We start from the raw sequence: 22,770 nt of genomic DNA on the forward strand, positions 1-22,770 counted from the left end.
CTAATTCGTTGACATTCATCACAAGATAAGACAAACTTACGGGCATCCTTGAAGAGAGTAGGCCAATAAAAACCAGATTGCAATGCCTTATGTGCAGTTCTATCTCCAGCATGGTGTCCTCCATAAGCTTCGGAGTGACACTTGTGTAGGATTTGTTCCTGTTCATGCTCAGGTACACAACGTCTAATAACACCATCTACTCCTTCTTTATAAAGATGTGGGTCATCCCAAAAGTAATGCCTCAAATCATAGAAGAACTTTTTTTGCTGGTATGTGAAACTAGGTGGTATAAACTTAGCAACAATGTAATTAGCTTAATCAGCATACCATGGAGCAGTATGAGAAGCATTTATGACATTTAATTGCTCATCAGGAAATCTATCATCAATAGGAAGTGGGTCATCAAGCACTTTTTCTAATCTAGACAAGTTGTCTGCAACGGGGTTCTCAGCTCCCTTTCTATCAACAATATGTAAATCAAATTCTTGTAGCAAGAGAACCCATCTAATAAGTCTAGGTTTAGCATCTTTCTTTTCCATGAGATATTTAATAGCAGCATGATCAGTGTGAATAGTTACTTTAGAATCAACAATATAAGGTCTGAACTTATCACAAGCAAATACAACTGCTAAGAATTCTTTTTCAGTAGTAGCATAGTTTCTTTGAGCATTGTCTAGAGTTTTACTACCATATTGAATAACATTTAATTTCTTATCATCTCTTTGCCCTAGAACATCACCTACAGCATAATCACTAGCATCACACATAATTTCAAAGGGTAAATTCCAATCAGGTGGCTGAACAATAGGTGCAGAGATCAATGCTTTCTTAAGTATTTCAAATGCTTATACACAATCATCATCAAAAACAAATGGTATATCTTTTTGTAATAAATTAGTCAGAGGCCGAGAAATTTTTGAGAAGTCCTTAATGAACCTCCTATAAAATCCGGCATGACCAAGGAAACTTCTTATACCTTTGATGTCCTTGGGACATGGCATCTTTTCAATAGCATCAACCTTGGCTTTATCAACTTCAATACCTCTTTCAGAAACTTTATGCCCCAAGACAATGCCTTCATTAACCATAAAGTGGCACTTTTCCCAATTCAAGACAAGATTAGTTTCTTCACATCTTTGCCAAACTCGATCAAGGTTGCTCAAGCAATCATCAAAAGAAGATCCATAGACGGAAAAGTCGCCCATGAAAACCTCACCAATCTTTTCACAAAAGTCAGAGAATATAGCCATCATGCATCTTTGAAAGGTAGCAGGTGCATTACATAAACCAAAAGGCATACATCTATAAGCAAAAGTACCAAAAGGGCATGTAAAAGTAGTCTTTGATTGATCTTTGGCTGACACAGGTATTTGAGAGAAAACAGAATAACCATCTAGAAAGAAAAAATGTGTATGTTTGGATAATCTTTCTAGCATTTGATCGATAAAAGGTAAGGGGTAATGATCCTTTTTAGTTGCCTTATTTCATTTGCGGAAATCAATTACCATCCTATAACCTTTAATTATTCTTTGAGGAATCAATTCATCTTTATCATTAGGAACGACAGTAATACCTCCCTTCTTAGGGACACAATGGACATGACTTACCCATTGACTATTAGCAACGGGATAGATTATACCTTCCTCAAGGAGTTTTAGTATTTTCTTTCTTACCACTTCTTTCATTTTAGGATTCAGCCGGCGTTGATGATCACAAACTGGTTTAGCATCTTCTTCCAAATTAATTTTATGTTGACATAGAGTGGGACTAATGCCCTTAAGATCATCAAGAGTATACCCAATAGCAGCACGGTGCTTCTTCAGAGTTTTCAATAATCTCTCTTCCTCATGCTCTGAAAGGTTAGCACTAATAATAACAGGATATATCTTTTTCTCATCAAGATAAGCATATTTAAGAGTATCAGGTAACGGTTTAAGCTCAAACACGGGATCACACTTGGGTGGAGGAGGATCCCCTGGGATTTCAATAGGTAAATTGTTTTTCAGAATAGGTTCCTGTTTAAAGAATACCTCATCTAATTCCCTTCTTTCATTCATAAACATATCATTTTCATGGTCTAGCAAATAATGTTCTAAGGGATCACTAGGAGGTACGGCAATAGAAGCAAGACCAATAATTTCATCCTTACTAGATAATTCTTCTTCACGGTGTTGTCTACTAAATTTAGAGAAATTAAATTCATGAGTCATATCATCTAAACCGACAATAACAACATCCCTTTTGCAATCTATGGTAGCATTAACACTGTTCAAGAAGGGTCTACCAAATATAATGGGACAAAAACTATCTTGTGGGGAACCAAGAACAAGAAAATCAGCAGGATATTTAGTTTTCCCACACAAGACTTCAACATCTCTAACAATTCCCATTGGTGAAATAGTATCTCTATTGGCAAGTTTAATTGTGACATCAATATCTTCTATTTCAGCAGGTGCAATCTCATGCATAATTTCTTTGTATAAGGAATGAGGTATTGCACTATCACTAGCACCCATATCACATAAGTCATGATAACAATGATCTCCTATTTTAACAGAAATAACAGGCATGCCTACCACAGGTCTAGGTTTATCTTTAGCACAGGGTTTAGCAATTCTAGCAGTTTCATCACAGAAATAAATAACATGCCCATCAATATTATCGGACAAGAGATCTTTAACAATAGCAATATTAGGTTCAACTTTTAACTTGCTCAAGAGGTGTATATGTTTTAATATTGCTTTTACAAACTACAGTTGAAGCTTTAGCATGATCCTTTATCCTAACATGGAAAGGTGGTTTCTCAACATATGTAGTAGGAACAATAGGATCATTATAAGTGACAATATTTTCTTCAACTTTAATAGGTGCAGCTACTTTTACTTCTATGGGAGGATGATATTTAAACCACTTCTCCTTGGGGAGATCAACATAAGTAGCAAAAGATTCATAGAAAGAAGCTACTATCTCAGAGTCAAGTCCATATTTAGTGCTAAATTTACGGCAAATCTCGGTATCCATAAAAGATTTAACACAATTAAAACTAGGTGTCATACCTGACTCCTTACCATTGTCGAGGTCCCAATCTTCAGAGTTGCGTTTAATTCTTTCTAATAAATCTCATTTGAATTCAATAGTCTTCATCATAAAAGAGCCAGCACAAGAAGTATCAAGCATGGTGCGATTGTTATCAGAAAGCCGAGCATAAAAATTTTGAATAATCATTTTTCTCGAGAGCTCATTATTGGGGCATGAATATAACATTGATTTAAGACTCCCCCAAGCTTGAGCGATGCTTTCTACTTCGCAAGGCCAAAAATTATATATGTAATTGCGATCACGATGAACAAGATGCATAGGATAAAACTTCTGATGAAATTTCAATTTCAATCATTTGTAATTCCAAGACCCCATATCATCACATAGCCTATACCATGTTGATGTGTCTCCCTTCAAAGATAAAGGGAAGACCTTCTTCTTAACAACATCTCCGGGTACACCTGCAAGCTTAAATAATCCACAAACTCCATCCACATATATTAGATGCTCATCAGAATGTTTTGTTCCATCTCCTAAAAAGGGATTAGCTAGCAGTTTTTCTATCATACCCGAAGGAATTTCAAAGTAGTCATTTTCATTTTTAGTAGGTTTAGTAGGTTGAGGAGCAACTCTTTGCTCTACTGGTCGGGGTGAAGATACCCCAAACAAGCCCCTCAGAGGATTACTTTCCATAGTAACAAGTGACAGTAAATTTCAGCACACTATATAAACTTTTCCTTACCAAATTCCACCTACCAAAGGTGCTTCACTCCCCGGCAACGGCGTCAGAAAAGAGTCTTGATGACCCACACGTATAGGGGATCTATCGTAGTCCTTTCGATAAGTAAGAGTTTCGAACCCAACGAGGAGTAGAAGAAAATGATAAGCAGTTTCCAGCAAGGTATTCTCTGCAAGTACTAAAATAAGTGGTAACAGATAGTTTTGTGATAGAATAATTTGTAATGAGCAACAAGTAACAAAAGTAAATAAAGTGCAGCAAGGTGGCCCAATCATTTTTGTAGCAAATGACAAGCCTGGACAAACTCTTATATAGAGAAAAGCGCTCCCGAGGACACATGGGAATATCGTCAAGCTAGTTTTCATCACGCTCATATGATACACGTTCAGTACTTTGATATTCTGGTATGTGGGTGGACCAGTGCTTGGGTACTGCCCTTACTTGGTCAAGCATCCCACTTATGATTAACCTCTATTGCAAGCATCCGCAACTACAACAAAAGTATTAAGGTAAACCTAACCATAGCATGAAACATATGAATCCAAATCAGCCCCTTACGAAGAAATGCATAAACTATGGTTTAAGCTTCTATCACTCTAGCAACCCATCATATACTTATTACTCTCCAATGCCTTCCTCTAGGCCCAAACAATGGTGAAGTGTCATGTAGTCGACGTTCACATAACACCACTAGAGGAGAGACAACATGCATCTCATCAAAATATCAAACGAATACGAAATTCACATGACTACTAATAGCAAGACTTCTCCCATGTCCTCAGGAACAAAAGTAACTACTCACACAGCATAAACATGTTCATAATCAGAGGGGTATTAATATGCATATAGGATCTGAACATATGATCTTCCACCAATTAAACCAACTAGCATCAACTACAAGGAGTAATTAACACTACTAGCAACCTACTAGCATCAATCCTGGACTTGGAGACAAGAATTGGATACAAGAGATGAACTAGGGTTTTGAGAGGAGATGGTACTGATGAAGATGTTGATGGAGATTGCCCTCTCCCGATGAGAAGAGCGTTGGTGATGACGATGGCGGTGATTTTCCCCTCCGGGAGGGAAGCTTCCCCGGCAGAAGAGCTCCGCCACAGCCCTAGATTGGTTCCGCCAAGGTTTCGCCTCATGGCGGCGGAGTTTCGTTCGAGAAGATGGGTTATGATTTTCCCATCGAAAGACTCTATATAGCAGAAGATGGCCACCGGAGGGCCACCAGGGGGCCCACGAGGTAGGGGGCGCGCCCAGGGGGGTAGGGCGTGCCCCCCACCCTCGTGGGCAGGGTGTGGCCCCCCTGGTGAAGTTCTTGCTCTCAGTATTTTTTTATATATTTGGAAAACATCTTCCGTGAAGTTTCAAGACTTTTGGAGCTGTGCAGAATAGGTCTCTAATATTTGCTCCTTTTCCAGCCTAGAATCTCAGCTGCCGGCATTCTCCCTCTTTATGTAAACCTTGTAAAATAAGAGAGAATAGACATAAGTATTTTGACATAATGTGTAATAACAACCCATAATGCAATAAATATCGATATAAAAGCATGATGCAAAATAGACGTATCATGGAGATCATGAAGGTGGATCTCAACACCGTGTCACCAAGGAAGAGGCCGTGGTTCGAGAAGATGCAGGCCGACATGCTCAAGTTCGACGACGAGTGATCTCATGGTGGCAAGCGCCATCCTTTTTTTGTATGTCGGCAAGTGTGCTGGCATGACCACGGGGCTGCGATGGCGTGGTCGAACTCAAGTCCCACCCCTTTTTGTGTGGTGGCATGTGTGCCGGCCGCTGGCGAGTGCGCAACATGAACTGTGTGGTGATATTTTTTGAAGCTGGCATGGTGCCGGCAAGAGACATGGCTGCTGTCATGATCTATGGCCACGGGCCTTTTTAAAAAATTGAGTGCGGACATGAAATGGATCGGCGTGTTAGGTGCACTGCCGACCCAAATCTAAAACAGGGCGGACACCGGGTGAGCGGCCGACCCAAACGGACAAAAAAGGACAAAAGTGTCGTCCATTTGGGTTGGCCCATTGAAGTTGCTCTTATTATAACTGTTCCATAATCTATGTTAAACGATATCCAAATGTGCATATTTAGGTAAAGATTATGAGGAAAATAAAATCCTAGTAATATTTATCAGCACAACTGCTTCATCCTCAACCATGGTTTTGGGTACCGGGCGGAATTTTCGAATACCACCCGGTATCCGCGTTTCTCGCCACCCCACGACAAAAATATGTACCGAGCGAAAAGATTTGAATTTAAACTCTAATAGTTAGGTTCGGAACTTTCGAAGAACAGTTAGGCATCAGTGGCGTAGTGGTAAACGTGGCCTTACTTATTCTTCCCTGTGGTGCAGTTAAAAGTACATGGGGCTGGACTGATTCGATCTTGCAACCTCAAGGCACGATAAGTTCATATAGGAGTACGAGCTAACCACTGCCCCAGAAGGTCGATTGTTGGCGAAAATGAGTCCAGATGCAATCTATACATCATTCAGAGTTTTGAATTCAAAATTCAGATTTAAATTTCGTCCGAAATTTTTTCGGGATTTCGCGGTTACCGCGGTAACCGGGAATTTCGGTGCCCCACGAGAAAAAAGGTGCACTCGGAATCCAAATCCTTGTCCCCAACTGTACTAGCAGGCCACACCAGCGTGATCATCTCTCCATATATGGACCACATCCAGGCGGCACAGGCCAGAGTTACTTAGAAATAGCACTAGACTCTGCGCAAGATCAGTCTGCTGCCAAAGAAGCGAGCGAGATGGCCCGGCTCCTCTCTTTCGTCCCCATCTCCCTCCTCCTGCTAGCTAGCCTCGCCGCCGGCGCCGGCGCCGCAGCAGCCGCGGATCCAGGGGAAGGGGGCCCCAGGATCAGCACACAGTACGCGAGCGAGGAGGAGTCCCGGTGGCTGGACCGCTGGGCGGAGAAGCATCTGCCCCACGGGCACGGTTCCGGCCAAGCCATCGAGATTCAGCCGGGCAGCGACGAGGAGTCGGCGCAACTGAGCCGCATGTTCCCCGGCAACGCCTACATCGGCCACATTGAGTATGACAAGGACCATCCGTATGTACCCTCCTTCTTACACCCATCATTCATGCGTGCCCACTTACTGAATCTTGCTCCGCTTGCTTTGCTACCACTCACGACCATACTGAATTTCGCTTCTGCTGTGCAGCTTTGGCAGAATCGTGGTGGATGCCTTCCACTCCAAAGCTCGCCAGGCCAAGCCGAACGATGATCCGCAGAACCACGAGGAGTCCCACTCCCACGCCGAGGTAGCTAGACGATGAATTCGGCGCGTATTGCATCAGTGATTCAACTTGTCTTGTGTTAATCCTTGTGATTCTCTTCGCAGCATGACGTGAAGGATCTTTAGGAGCGTTGGCACCTAGCCGGTGAGGCCGGCTGGCCATATCCATGACCTTGTCGATGGACAGAATAACGACGGATGACTGAGGAGTTCATTTCGTGCATCATTAGCCTGTTTTAGTAGCTATGGGGTTTGTCCTCAGAGAGATTAGTCGAGTCGTTGTCTACTGTCTAGTAGTAGTAGTAGTAATTCTGGTTTATTCTGCCGTGTGGTGCTCTCCATTTGCAATTTGTCTTTGTTTAGCTAAATCCATTTGGTTATTTAGAAATATCTCTTAGTACTTCTTGGATCTAGATTCCATTAAAGCAGATGTAAAATCATCTAAAGAACCGTAATCAAACCCATACTGCGCAAAAAAAGACTAAATCACACTGCTTCCTCCATATAAAGTTCATGTGGAACAAAATTTGAATAATGTCAAGTTTTTGGGACCGAGGTATGTAGTACACAACAAGGAATACGGAACATGCAGTTTTTCATTATTTGAAAACATGGTGCAGGTTCATGAAAGAAATAAATAACGGGTGAGAAAAGAATTTCGCATGCTGCGAAATCAAGCAAATATTGATGGCCAACCCTTTTACCGTGAAACAAAGAATCGGTTTCACTTTCAACTTTGTACTGGCGAGCAAACGGAAGCCACATGTGCATTCAACACACACTTTAATTTGGCTGACAAGTGAGAATCCGGCCAGCAGCAACCGTCTGGTAGTACACTACTACTTTTACTGAGGTCGTTGAGGCAGACGCTCCATGCATCAGTTTGATCGATCACACCAAAGTTGAGGTAGCACCGGTAGCTCATGCATGATCACCCCCCACAAAGTGTGTGGGGTTTTGTACTGCATGCAGCTGATCTTGTAGTTGTTGGAAATATTAACACCATAATGATTAATCTAATCCACGAGTAGATAATAAACATAGCAATCACAGTAGTATGCACTTCATACCGATAGCTAAGCATGTGAGCATGTATAATACATAGGACCGAAATATCTATGAACACAACATATACGGCTAGCACATATGAACAAGCAAATCACACAAACATCTATAAACACAACATATACGGCTAGCACGTAAAGTGTGTGGGGTTTTGTACTGCATGCAGCTGATCTTGTAGTAACTTGTTAGGGCATCTAAGCCAGTAGGGTTCGACCTCGGAAAGAGTATTGATTGAAGTCATTGTTTAGTAGTAGTAATTCTGGTTTATTCTTCAGTGTGGTGGCCTCCTGCAAGTTCCTGTAAAATCCATTTTGTTATTCAGAAAGGTCTCTTATTACTTGTATATAATCTAGTGAAGCAAATGTGAAATCATGTAAAGAGCGGAATGAAACACCAAGCGAAAAAATACACTAAGCCACAAGGACGAGGATTTACGGCAAACAAGTGCGGGGGCACTCAGGCCCCTGGTGCCAGCTTTTTATTTTGGCTTCCGATTTTCAAAGTTCTATATCTTTTCAATGAAAATTTCAATGAAGTTATGTTTCATATTTGTGTTTCTCGCGACCAACGCTTTGAAATAAGATCCATTTTAAATATATTTTGATGACTTTTGAAAAAATGTTAAGTTTTAATGTTTGAACTTAGTACGAGTGACCGATAAAAATCAACTATTTTGTGTCTATGACCGACAGAAACAAATGTTTAAAATTATATCTCTGAAACTTGATGAAACTAGGCATTTTTTTGATGCAAAAACGGTAAGTTTCGTCATCGAAACTTAATGCTTTTTGAAGGATTTTCGTTTTCACTGCGATCTCGTGCGGGATTCATCTACTTCACGAACCGCGAGGCAAATCGAGTGGACGATAGAGCTTGGCAGGTGAGTGCCCCTGCGAATATCCGTAAATCACTATTTCAGCTAAATTTTATGAAATTTGACATTGTACGAGATTTCAGATATATTAAGGCCCAACCGACCCTCCAAGGGCACCTCTAACCGATCCCCAATAACTGGTGGTTAAAAGGAGTAAAAATCCAGTTTTATTTGTCTAACCGGGACCTAGCCGATCCCCGATACTCCATAGTGGAGGATAAATTATCCTCAGCCGCCTCCACGGCCCTAATTTTTACTCCATCATGTGGCAACTGAGTAAAAAAGAGCCCCTCTCTTCATCTTCCTCTCCGCCTCCTCTGCCTCCTCTTCCCCCATCCTCGCCGCTGATCAGCAATAAGGATCCACGCCCGCGGCGCCGCATCGTTGTGCCACGCCGCCTCGCCTATGCACCCCCACCCGCATCTTCCCGAACCTCCCTCCGCCACGGCAGCCGCAGAGGACATACCTAGGCATCCGCCGGCGAGCATGGGGGATGTGGGTGGAGGAGATCACCGACCGGGAGACCCACAAAAAAAGTGGCTCGGGTCGTTCCACACGGTGGAGCTCGCCGCCCTGGAGTATGACCGGTGGCATGATAGGATCCACGGCGCCGTGCCGCGCCTCAACTTCCCGTGGGGGACGGCCCCCGCCCTCCTCGTCCCGGTGGCGCAGGGGGTGGTGGATGCGGCGACGGCTCGGGAGGACCGAGAGGCGACGAGGTACATGGCGAGCTCCGCCACCAGCACCCTGAGGTCGTGAAGGCGGAGCAGGCGGTCGACTGGAAGGTCATCGTCATCTCCGACGACGAGGCCCAGCTGACCCTCTAAGGCCCTTGTTTTTGAATGATTTTTTTCCAAAAAGGTGCTATAATGACATGTTTTGTACTAGAACAAAATTTGAATCTCAGAATGCCAAATATTTTTGGGCGGAGGTAGAATACAACAAGGAAAACTGTACAAGCAGGAGAGAGAGAGAGAGAGATGGTGGAGATTCATGAGTAAAATAAATAATTAGCAGGAAAAATATTCGGTATGCTGCAAAAATCCAGGAAAAAATTCTGGGTAAAATCCAGGAAATATTGATGACCCGTGAAACAAAGGATATGTTTTCAACTTTGTACCGACGAGCAAACCGAAGCCACATGCATTCACTCAACACTCAAATCATTCTGGGTAAAATCCAGGAAATATTGATGACCCGTGACTCATGCATGATCACCAATATCACTCTGCTCTCTGCACATGGTGTGTGGGGTTTTGTACTGCAGCTGATCGTCTATGGATGTCTGATATCAAATCATTTATACATGATACAACATCATTTATACGGTAAAGGAAATGTGTACAGGAAAATAGAAAGGAGACAAAGGTAGGGGATGGCTGGTTTAGAACAAAGAAAAATATATGAAAATAACATTTCTGTAGGTGCAATATAAAGCTGCAGCAAATATCTAGGAACAGCTTCTCTTTTACTCTGAAACAACACCGCTTGTTTTGACTTTTCACTACCCCTGACAAGCAAACAGAGAGCACGTGCATCAAACACACACTTTGTCAGTCAAACGGCTCCATGACCATAGGCTGATGACATGCATTGAACTGCCCACAAGCTAGTAGCAGCAGCTGGCACATACATGATCACCCTACGGCCGAGTAGATCAGGTTGCCGACGGTCTCTCATCCTAAAGCATGTTCAGCATAAAACAGCCGCCGGTCAAGCAAGATCCTCAAGCAACATAAAACATCCCACAATAACAAACAAGATGTTGGAAATAATGTGATGGCTATCATTGGTATAATTTCGAACCTTTTTTTTGCGGGGGATTTCGAATCTACTCAAGTGACATGAATGACAAAGATTTATCCACCAAAAATAATTTGGCATACATAAGGATGAAAACAAATAGGGTGACATATACTAACGTGATAAACCTAGTTTCACAGATAATAACATGACTAGCAGATTGACCAAGAACAATACAAATCACGGGGTGAAATTTCCCTTATAGTGGGGTTGTTTATGAACATGACGACGGGGAGTCGAGGAAGTAGCGGATGTAGACGAAGTCGAGGAAGAAGGGCAAAGAAGTCGTGCGAGCATTTCCCAGAAATGTTAGCACCCAACTACCCATTGGGTCATCGATCGTCGGGGTATGTCCGAGACTAATGTTGTGTCCTCGCCTGCTGCACGGCAGGGCGAGGAGCGAGGAGACTTGGTGGCTGTGGGCTCAGAAGAGAACATAAGGATGGTATTTCAAGTGGTGACTCTCTCGGAAGGGACGTTTCCCTCTTATAGGGCCAAATTGATAAATCATAGAAAAAACGACTGGCTATATGCCATGAACCACCCCCGGCATATCTCCACTACCAACTAACACACTAACAACATGTTGATGTGCATAGCTTATCCTCGGATAGTGTATTAGATAGATGTGGGATAAGGTAAAGACCCTACTAACAAAAAATGAACTGTAAATTACCCACTCCGCGGCCGCGTGTTGTCAAACACGAGTGTACACACATGTGGGTATATATTTAACATGGTTCTCTCGTCCTCTCATGAAAAGGTTTACGTGAGGTGCCCTTATATGTTAGTCCAAACATTTGTCCGTTTGGGCATCTACAGCCGTGCCCCCTAAATTTTGAACTCGTTAAGCCATGCAAACTCTTGCAGCGTAGAATTGCAAACAAGCCACTAGCAAATTTGATTTAAAGATTCTAGATAAACAAGATGCAACTACAGAAATAGAAACTACATACTGCAAACTACTCCTCGTCTGAGGTGATCGGGATCACCCCCTCGCTGGAGTCGCGGGCCTCATGGTCATTGTTGGCGTGAGGCATCTGATCGTCCTCGTCTGCAAAGTTATCCTCCCGCCCTTGTTCATGGATGAAGATCGTGTGGTGGTTCATCGACACCACCCGCTCATCCTCGATGGACTCTAGGATGGAGCAGTTTTTGGCAATGAGGGTCGGGTTGATGTAGAGCTCAGTGAGGACGGTAGCATCTGCTCTCCCTGCCTCGATTTGCACCTCCACTGCAAGGTGGACGTACACCATGGTGAGGCTATTCTATCCTCACGCAGCCTCCATTGAGAAGTGGGGGATGGCGCCCCCTCCCCGCCTCCGCCGCCGCGGGTGTCCGCCATCTCCAACCCAGGACGACATGGTCAACCGCTAGGACCGTCTCCTTCGAGCACAGGGCATCCCCTCCTCGTCTGAAGTTGGAGGAAGAACGGCCGCAAAACAGACCTCCATCGCAATCTAGGGGCGGCGCTCCTGCGTGAGAAGCTGGTAGTACGTGATCTTCCGCGTACCATTGTTGGACAGATGCGGCACTGTAATGTGAGCTCGGACACAGACGGGTGGGGACATGGTATGACAGCGCAAACGAGAGGGGAAGGGGAAATAACAGAGGCCACTGGGTTTTTGATCGCCGCCCGGCTTAAATTACCAATGCTTGACTTGTCAGGAGGCGCGCCAGAGCGGCGCCATGAATGCGGGTAGCAATTCGGTGAGATCCAGGACGGACCGATGGGTTTTCCATTGGTCCCACTGATAAGTCTGATGCGGCGGATGCGCTCTCGCGTGTTCACACGGTCCCAAATCCGCCCCACATATGGACTGTGTTTGAGGGGTGCTGGACAAATTGAGCGTATGGGCTGGCTATAAGGTGTTCAGTTGAACGACTTTTTTAAGTCCTGGCAGTGACCAGGCTGTCTGCCCGCATGTTTCGGGGGAGGTTTGAGGGGTCCGGTTGTAGATGGTCTTAGGGGGTGTTTGATTTGCTGGCCGTCCATACATTAGTAGAAAAAATGGCCATTTGTCCCGGTTCATAAGGCCCATCTGTCCCGGTTGGGGAACCAAGACTAAAGAATCGTTACTAATGCCCTAGACCTTTAGTCCTGGTTCTTATACTAACCGGGACAGATGGGCCTCCACGTGACCGCTCCGGCGAGCCCAGGCACGAGGGCCTTTGGTCCCGGTTGGTAGCACCAACCGGGACCAATAAGTTTCCACGCGTTAGCATTTCAGGGGCTAGTTTTTTTTGAAAGGAGGTGGTTTAGGGGTTTTGGGGGTTAATTTAGGTTGGTATAGGTAGCTAATAGAGAGATGTGTCCTCTCTTATCTCCGTGCTACTGCTACTGCTATGCCTAAACATGACTTAGATTGAAGGGAAGCAACATGTGGTGCATGTGGAAAGTAATACTAATCCTAACTTGATCAAGTTTGGATTGTACTACTTTCGACATGCACCACATGCATGTTGGCTTCGCTTCAATCCAATCCATGTTCATTTCACCCGCTGATATATAATAACTCTTCATGCTCGCATCATGCATCATCATATATAATAACAAGTCTACTAATCATCATCATACAACTTCTACTCGTTATTAATAACAAGTAATACGATCATCATCCTCATAGTCATCGAACCAACTCTACTTAATTGTTCTTAGCACATGATCATCAGTATTAGGTAGGACCTAAATACCCTCTTTAAGGTAAAATAGCATAAAACAGTATAGACCCTGACTCTCCATTATGGAGAATGGAGATCATCGTGTCTCCAATTCTTGCGCTTCACTTCCTTTTGCTTCCAAGAACCTCCTTACGACTGTCCATACATTTTTCCATCCTTCGATTTGCATGTCTCCATTCTTTTTAGAAATCTGGTATGGACAATTGAGATTCGTAGGATGACCTGGCTGTATGTTCAAAATATTAAGGCTACCTTTCTGATACATCAAATGAGGCACACAATTCTCTGGGATTATCTGTTGAAAAACATAGTAATAACTTCATAGTTAGTAATGATGTACTAGTTTTAGAAGTATGCAAAAGATGCACGGATGTCGTAATAGTAAAAAATCTTACCAAGGTATCTGCATGGTAGTTACCGTAGTTCAACACATGCACTAGTGGCGCGTATTGACAATAATGTTGAGGAGTTTGATTGTAGATATTGTAATTCTCAATGTCAGTACAAAATCTGACCAGATGATTTTCTCCTTGTAAGTTAATCCAGAGCCATCGGTGTAGTGGGTTTTGTCTACCATCTCCTGCACATTCTTTGAAGAATGAAAATAAGCTGTCAATGGAAATAAGCTGTCAATTATTTTGAAATAAACAATATAAATTAGCTAATAACTATGTTTGAGAAACTAAACTCACATAGCGGTAGAATTGGAGGCGTATCAACAAGGACCCAAATGTCCATATTGTCTTGCTCGATTTCAGGATCACCAAGATCCATGGTGACAAGCATACCCTTATCAAAACCATACATCTTGCAAAGTGCTTCCCATTTTTTGCAACCAAAATGGGTTACGCTCTCAGAATTGTACAGTTTTACTTCAAAATCCACATCATGATGAGTCCTTAGGTGAATTTTCTTTGTTTTAAAACTTTCATGGTCTTCAAAATCCATCCTCTTCAAGACATAGCGCCTTGCATGGCATGGGATAAGCTACTCGAATTGTAAAAGATGAAAATTACACGTTGAAATAGTTGTAGTCATGCTTAATTACGAAAAACACTTGTCATCGTTGCGTGCCGTTTCAACATCGAAGGTCTTCTCGAGCTTAATGTTGAAGCGCCGATCATCGTCCAGGTGAGGCATGTCGCATAGACCTCAATCGTCGTGGCACCAGCTGCACTCCCCAGGGAGACTTTCCTCGTCTGATGACGACATTTCCTACGTTCACAATTCAAAGATTAAACTTGTACAATTAAATATATATAATACAAAAACTAAATTAGATTATTATTATTCGTCACGGGTTGACTATCGATCTGTCGAGTCTTTTCTTGAAAACTCTCAGCTCACGTGGTGTATATATTCGACTCTCGGTGATGGTCGCTCCTCACTTTGTCCCCGAGTGCATTACACCAAAATGTCTAGCACACGGGAATGAAGGAGAAGCGAACCCACGACAACAGTCGGGATTCTTCGTCCTCTCATATATATATGGTGGAACTCTCCCTCACTGATTCCTCTCTGACATTTGCGACCGTCGGTGATGGTCATTACTCCTTCTTCCCCTAGTGCATAACAAAGGTCTAGCACCCAGAGAAGAAGGAGAAACGACCCCCACGACAACAGTCGGGCTTCTTCGTCCTCTCATATATGGTGGAGACTCGACAGACTTAAAGTAAACCCGAAATATCGTTTAATTATCTTTCTAAAAAAGGATTTGGCTGGTCTCACCTCGAGGTCGGAGGGGGTCGGTGACGAGGACGATGGCGGGGATGATGGAGGGGCGCTCCTAGATTTCTGCGAAAACAAAAACCCTATAAGCTATCAACTAATCATATGCATACGCCTTGCATAGTGCTCTCTAATTTTAGCATTCAAAGTAGGAGTAGTTTTCCAATTTGAGCATTCAATAAGCAAAATCAAATCGCAAAATAAAGTAGTACTAAAATTAGGATGGATTCAATTATAAGCAAAACTACATCATCTCTTGCGTCCGTACATCGTCGAATATTATCACTAATACACCTCGAATACTATCATACATATAACATCGCTAGTACAGCTAGAACCGTAGCGCCCGACGGGTATCGGCACGGGCGGTGGACACCCAAAGAGAAGGAACCATCACAGGATCGCTCTAGTGAGATCCCTGAAGAACCTGCCAGGTATTGTCGAACCTTCCCTCCAACGCAACCATATAGCGACGGACGTGCTCGTCCTCGTCGCTGACACGGTGACGTACCACCTCCGCGGTGTCCGGAAGCCTCGGCACCGTCACTGGCCCATGCGACCGCCACCAAACAAGGATCGGGTCAACGACGGGCTGGCTCCTCACCAACCTACGCCTCCCGGAGGGTAGCACATCCCAAAACCATCCCGGCGGAGCCTAGTCCCGGACATGGCCCCTCTGATCAAGCCGGCCTCCTCCGCCAAGTCGACGACGAGGATGCGGGATAGGCATCGTCGACGTCGATGCGGGAATAATTGCTTTAATTAAAAAGATAAACTAGTTCTATTAATTTTCTTGCTAAAAATAAACTACTTCTATAGTAAAATAAACTAGTTTTATTAAATCAAGTAGTTCAACTACTAAGCACTTACTATAAATAGAATAAAGTAGTACTTACTAAAAATAAACTACTTATATATAGTAAAATAAAGTAGTTTTATTAAATCAACTAGTTCAACTACTAATTAATTAAGCACTTTCTAAGTAGTACTTACTAAAAGTTATCGGGGAGAGGGGGTATATCGAGAACGACATACCCGATAAAAAAATAAGAAGAGGAAGAAGAAGAAGAAAAAGAGGAGAAGAAGAAAGGAATAGAGGAGGGGATCGAAGAAAAAAAAGAGGAGAAGAAGAAGGAATAGAGGAGAAGAAGAAGAAATAGAATAATAGAAGAAGAAAAGAGGACTTTTCCTCTTTTTTTCTTCTTTTTCATCTTCTTATTTATTTCTCCTCTTCTTCCTCTCATCTTCTTCTTATTCTTCTTCTTCTTCTCCTTCTTCCTCTTCTTATTTTCCTTTTTTCTCTCATTTTTCTTCTAAATATGAACATATACATAAATGACTTTGATCATACACAATTTTCCTATACATACACAATATGGACATATACATAAATTGACCAAGAAAATTCTATGAAAAAAAATCATAAAAATTTTATGAACAAAAATACAACAGAAAAAAATCATAAAAATTCTATGAACAAAATCTAAACTACACATCTAAATTAATACAACTAAATTACAACAACTAAATTAACTACAAATCTAAACTACACATCCAAATTAATACAACTAAATTACAACATCTATAAATAGGGGGCGCGGCGGCGCGGCGGCAGCGGCGGTGGTGGCGGCGGCCATTACAGGGAGGAGGAGGGGATCGGCGGGCAGCGCTCACAGGGTGCGCGGCGACGGCGACGAGGAGGCAGGGCCGACGGCGTCGGGGCAAGGGTGGCGCGGGGCGGCGACGGCGTCGGTCCGGGGCGGGATGGTGTCGGGGCGGCGCGTCGGAGGCAGGGCGACAACGGCGATGGCGAGACATGGGGGCAGCCTGGCGGCGTCGCGGCGGGGGAATGAGAAACTGAACGAAAAATTTGCAAGTCCTGCTTATATAGACGAGGCATTGGTTCCGGTTCGTGGCGCAAACCGGGACCAATGCCCCCTTTAGTCCCGGTTGGTGCCACCAGCCGGGACCAAAGGTCAGTTTTTGGCAGCCCAAAAGGTGGGAAGCGGCTGCCTTTGGTCCGGTTCGTGGCACCAAGTGGTACCAAAGGGGGCATTCGTACCGGTTGGTGCCACGGGCTAGTTCCAATGCCCCCCTTTAGTCCCGGTTGGTGGCACCAATTGGGACCAAAGGTCTCGTTCCGCCCGTACCCAAATGTTTAGTCCCACCTCGCTAGCTGAGAGGGGCGCGCAGTGGTTTATAAGCCCCACTGCCGCACCCCTCTCGAGCTCCTCTCCATTGCAGGCTTTCGGGCCTAATTGTCACTGGTATGTCTGATGGGCCTACTGGGCCTTCTGTGGGCCTGAATCCTGGCCCATGGATGGGTTTCTAGTCGTATTCAGACCGTGGAGGCCCAGTAGGTGGCATATTTTTTATTTTTTCCCTATTTTTTGTTTTCTTTTTTGCTTTATTTATTCTGTTTTGTTTCTACTTACAATAAAAAATTTATTTTATTTTATTTTGCTATTAAAGTTTCTAACAAAAAAAGTTCTTTATGAAAATTCTTTTTGCTTTTAATAATTTTGAACAGAAAATACTTTGATAATTTTAGTTGCATCAATTTTATATGTGATTTTAGTTTCAATAATACTAGAGGTTGCTTATAATGTTTTGAACAGAAAATACTTTGATAATTTTAGTTTCATGAATTTTATTTATGTTATTAAAGTTTATTTTATTTTATTTTATTTTGTTTCTACTTATATATTTTATTAAAGTTTATATTATTTTGTTTCTAATTACTTATTTAATTTATTTTATGATAATTCTTTTTGCTATTAAAGTTTGTAACAAAAAAGTTCTTTATGAAATTTCTATATAATTTTAGTTGCATAAATTCTATATAATTTTAGTTTCAATAATACTAGAGGTTTATAAAATGCAACATTCAAAGCATTTCAACAAAACAGATAATCTGTTTCGAGATATCAGAGTTTCATACGGAAACTCGTCTGTTACAACATGCATTTCAAATGAACTAGGAAAAGGTTAAAAGTTGGCATGGTATTATCATAATAGTTGTGGATAGAAAGTCTTCACTTTTTCTTCGCTTGTGTGCTTTGCTTATTGCACCGTAACCATGGATAATATTCATCGTTTATCAGGATGCTTGGGCCAGTCTTGACTTTGAAGGGAGGAATTTCATGAAACTTTTCATAATCTTCGGACATGTCTGTCTTGCCCTCCACTCCCACGATGTCCCTTTTTCCTAAAAGAATTATGTAGTGCTTTGGCTCATCGTACGATGTATTCGCTTCCTTATCTTTTTTTCTTGGTTTGGTAGACATGTCCTTCACATAGATAACTTGTGCCACATCATTGGCTAGGACGAACGGTTCGTCAGTGTACCCAAGATTGTTCAAATCCACTGTTGTCATTCCGTACTGTGTCTCTACATGTACCCCGCCTCCTGATAGATTGACCCATTTGCTCTTAAACAAAGGGACCTTAAAATCATGTCCGTAGTCAAGTTCCCATATGTCCACTATGTAACCATAATATGTGTCCTTTCCCCTCTCAGTTGCCGCATCAAAGCGGGCACCGCTGTTTTGGTTGGTGCTCTTTTGATCTTGGAAGATCGTATAAAATGTATTCCCATTTATCTCGTATCCTTTGTAAGTCAATACAGTCGAAGATGGTCCCCTGGACAACGAGTACAGCTCATCACAAATAGTGTTGTCACCTCTGAGACGTGTTTCCAACCAACTGCTGAAAGTCATGATGTGTTCACATGTAATCTAGTCATCACACTGCTTCGGGTGTTTGGAGCGCATACTGTTCTTGTGTTCATCGACATACGGGGTCACCAAGGTAGAGTTCTATAGAACTGTGTAGTGTGCTTGAGACCAAGAATGCCCGTCCCCGCATATTATTGTGTCCGCTCCTAGCGTGCCTTTTCCAGTCAGTCTCCCATCATACCGCGATTTAGGGAGACCTATCTTCTTAAGGCCAGGAATGAAGTCAACACAAAACCCAATGACATCCTCTGTTTGATGGCCCATGGAGATGCTTCCTTCTGGCCTAGCACGGTTATGGACATATTTCTTTAGGACTCCCATGAACCTCTCAAAGGGGAACATATTGTGTAGAAATACGGGGCCGAGAATGACAATCTCGTCGACTAGATGAACTAGGACGTGCGTCATGATATTGAAGAAGGATGGTGGGAACACCAACTCGAAACTTACAAGACATTGTGCCACATCACTCCTTAGCCTTGGTATGATTTATGGATCGATCACCTTCTGAGAGATTGCATTGAGAAATGCACATAGCTTCACAATGGCTAATCGGACGTTTTCCGGTAGAAGCCCCCTCAATGCAACCGGAAGCAGTTGCGTCATAATCACGTGGCAGTCATGAGACTTTAGGTCCTGGAACTTTTTCTCTGGAATATTTATTATTCCCTTTATATTCGGCGAGAAGCCAGTCGGGACCTTCATGCTGAGCAGGCATTCAAAAAATATTTCATTCTCTTCTTTGGTAAGAGCGTAGCTGGCACGACCTTCATACTGCTTCGGAGGCATGCCGTCTTTTTCATGCAAACGTTGCAGGTCTTCCCGTGCCTCAGGTGTATTTTTGTCTTCCCATACACGCCCAAGAAGCCTAACAGGTTCACGCAAAGGTTCTTCATCACGTGCATCATGTCGATTGAAGAGCGTACCTCTTCCTCTTTCCAGTAGGGTAGGTCCAAAATATAGATTTCTTCTTCCACATGGGTGCGCGTCCCTCAGCGTCATTCGGAACAGCTAGTCCGCCGGGACCCTTTCCAAATATTACGTGTAAATCAGAGACCATATCAAGTACATGATCACCGGTACGCATGGCGGGCTTCTTCCGGTGATCTGCCTCGCCTTTGAAATGCTTGACTTTTTTTCGACATTGATGGTTGGTCGGGAGAAATCAACGATGGCCCAGATACACATTCTTCCTGCATCTGTCCAGGTATATACTTTCGGTGTCAGCTAAACAGTGCGTGCATGCGTGGTATCCCTTGTTTGTCTGTCCTGAAAGGTTACTGAGAGTGGACCAATCGTTGATGGTTACAAACAGCAACGCAGGCAGGTTAAATTCCACCTGTTTGTGCTCATCCCACGCACGTACACCATTTCCATTCACAGCTGTAAAAGTTCTTCAACTAATGGCCTTAGGTACACATCAATGTCGTTGTCGAGATGCTTAGGGCCTTGGATGAGAATTGTCATCATAATGAACTTCCGCTTCATGCACATCCAAGGAGGAAGGTTATACATACATAGAGTCATGGGCTAGGTGATGTGATTGCTGCTCTGCTCTCCGAAAGGATTAATGCCATACATTCCTTGGGTCACCTGCAAACTGAGCCCAGTACTTTCTCTCGATTTTTCTCCACTGCGGCCCGTGAGCGGGTGCTCTCAACTTCCCGTCTTTCTTATGGTCCTCACTGTGCCATCGCATCAACGTGGCATGCTCTTCGTTTCTGAACAGTCATTTCAACCATGGTATTATAGGAGCATATCACATCACCTTTGCATGAACCCTCTTCCTGCGGGGCTCGCCCTCAACATCACTAGGGTCATCTCGTTTGATCTTATACCACAATGCACCACATACCGGGTGTCGTGGTTTTGTCACGGCAGATGTCCTAGAGAAAGGACTTAGTCGTGGAGCCATCGCGACGGGTTAGCTTGAAGGGGTTAAAGCGGACACAAGGACGCAAGAGAGTTTATACTAGTTCAGCCCCTTCGATGAAGAAAAGCCTACGTCTAGTTGTGATGGAATTGATGGGGTTTCGATGACTAGGGAGCAAACAAGCTTCGCCTATGTCTCGAGTTGTTGTCTGTTGTCCTTGAACCGCCGCCGGGTCGTCCCCTTATATACACGGGTGACACCCGTCGGTTCACAGAGTCCCAACACCGGTCGATATTCGTATCCGGGTTGGTCTCTCCTTATTCCTAACTTACAATACAAGTTTATATACAAATTCCGGTTTACAGCTACAAGTCTCGCACCGACTATGGGCCTTAGGCCCTCATTTGCCTTCTTGGGCTTTAACACTCTTGAACTACTGATGAAGTTGACCCGGCCCAGATAGGCCGGTTTACGCCCAGCAGTAATATCCCCAACATTAGGCCCCAGATTGATTTGAACGGGTTCATGTCAATCCTTTAACAAAAGCTTCATCTTCAACATCTTCTCATAAATTGGTGAACCACCATGATGTCATCTTCTCTGATTGCTGTAAACCGGAGTGACGTCACCTGTCATAACGAAGATATCCATTATGCTTCTTTGTTTAATAGATATGCGGGAATCGAGGCGATAGCTCCGTTTCGTGGCCCCTTGATTGTCACGCCTGACACATGTCCTTTGCCTTATAAATAGGACCGAAGGGTCATTTCCTTTCTCTTTCCCTTCTTCCCCTTCTGCTTCATCTTCCTCGCATCGCCCGGCTTCAGAGCTCCGCCGCCACCGTCGACCTCTGCCTCAACCTTGGCCTTCACTTACGCATCTCAAAACCATAGATCTATATGAACGTTTTGCTCATTGATTCGGTACTGCTCCTTTTGAACCTCTAAATATTTATCTCTTTTCTGAACTTGCTTCAGATCCAACGCTGTAGAGAAAACTTGTGAAACCTGTTTCTGCATACTTATCCGTCCGCAATCTCAGCTGTTTCAATGTTTAGATCAGGCGGTTTAACCTTGTAGGAAAAACTTGTCAAACCAGTATATACCATTAGTCCCCTTGTTGAACCGCCAAATGTTGTTTGCTTCATAAAACTCCAGTTCAGATAGATCTGTCTCCGGTTTAACATTGCACATATCAATGTACCCTGATCAATGCATTTTTGAACCAGGATCTTCTACATTGTAGATTTTATCATGGCCAAGCAAGTATATGAGTGCAATTGGGTTCCTTCTCGCGTCACAGAGTCTCAGCTGGACGATTTAGTCCTGATCGGTGCTTTAGGCAGCAAAGATACCATCCATTGGAGGGCTCCTGGCAAAGAATGCCCTCCCACACCTCAAGAAGGAGAGGTCGTTGTTTTCGTAGATCACTTAGCCCGGGGCTTTAAACCGCCCGGTTCTAAATTTTACCGGGATGTTTTAGCCGATTTCCAACTCCATCCACAAGACACTGGCCCCAACTCTGTTACAAATATGTGTCACTTCCAAGTGCTATGTGAGGCATTTTTTCAAGAGGAGCCCACGGTGGAATTGTTCAGAGACCTTTTCCATCTAAACCGCCGTACTGAGTTTACTGACGGCTCTAATACGGAGTTGGGTGGCGTGGCGATCCAGAAAAGGAAAGAGTTCACATACCCTCACGCTAAACTGCACAACCACCCCAAAGAGTGGAATCAGACATGGTTCTATTGCAAAGACACCTCCCCTGCTGGTGAGAATCCCTTGCCTGGCTTTCGTCCGGAGCGGCTCAGCAATACACTCTCTTTTCCTCAAAGATTGACTGCCCAGGAGAGAAGCAAATATGCTCCTCAACTGTCAAAGCTTAGAGCCTTTATGGCCAACAGTTTAACAGGGGTTGATCTCGCTCGCTGTTGGATATCATGGAGCATACTGCCG

The 22,770-nt window shown here is 43.5% G+C and overlaps 1 protein-coding gene across 2 annotated transcripts; it reads left to right on the forward strand.

Annotated features, from left to right (window-relative positions):
• Nucleotides 1-6,487: 6,487 nt before the first annotated feature.
• Nucleotides 6,488-7,441, forward strand: LOC123087211 (uncharacterized). 2 transcript variants are annotated; one of them, XM_044509197.1, is made up of 3 exons: nt 6,488-6,866; nt 6,979-7,078; nt 7,159-7,441. In XM_044509197.1, exons 1-3 carry the CDS (start codon nt 6,565-6,567, stop codon nt 7,177-7,179), a joined length of 423 nt encoding a protein of 140 aa, XP_044365132.1. In that variant the 5' UTR covers nt 6,488-6,564; the 3' UTR covers nt 7,180-7,441. The 2 variants fall into 2 exon arrangements, with proteins under 2 accessions (XP_044365132.1, XP_044365208.1); XM_044509273.1 differs by having other exon boundaries at nt 6,488-6,848.
• Nucleotides 7,442-22,770: the final 15,329 nt, after the last annotated feature.

This window comes from Triticum aestivum, chromosome 1A (genome assembly GCF_018294505.1).
Source record: "Triticum aestivum cultivar Chinese Spring chromosome 1A, IWGSC CS RefSeq v2.1, whole genome shotgun sequence".
Classification (NCBI taxonomy): domain Eukaryota; kingdom Viridiplantae; phylum Streptophyta; class Magnoliopsida; order Poales; family Poaceae; genus Triticum; species Triticum aestivum.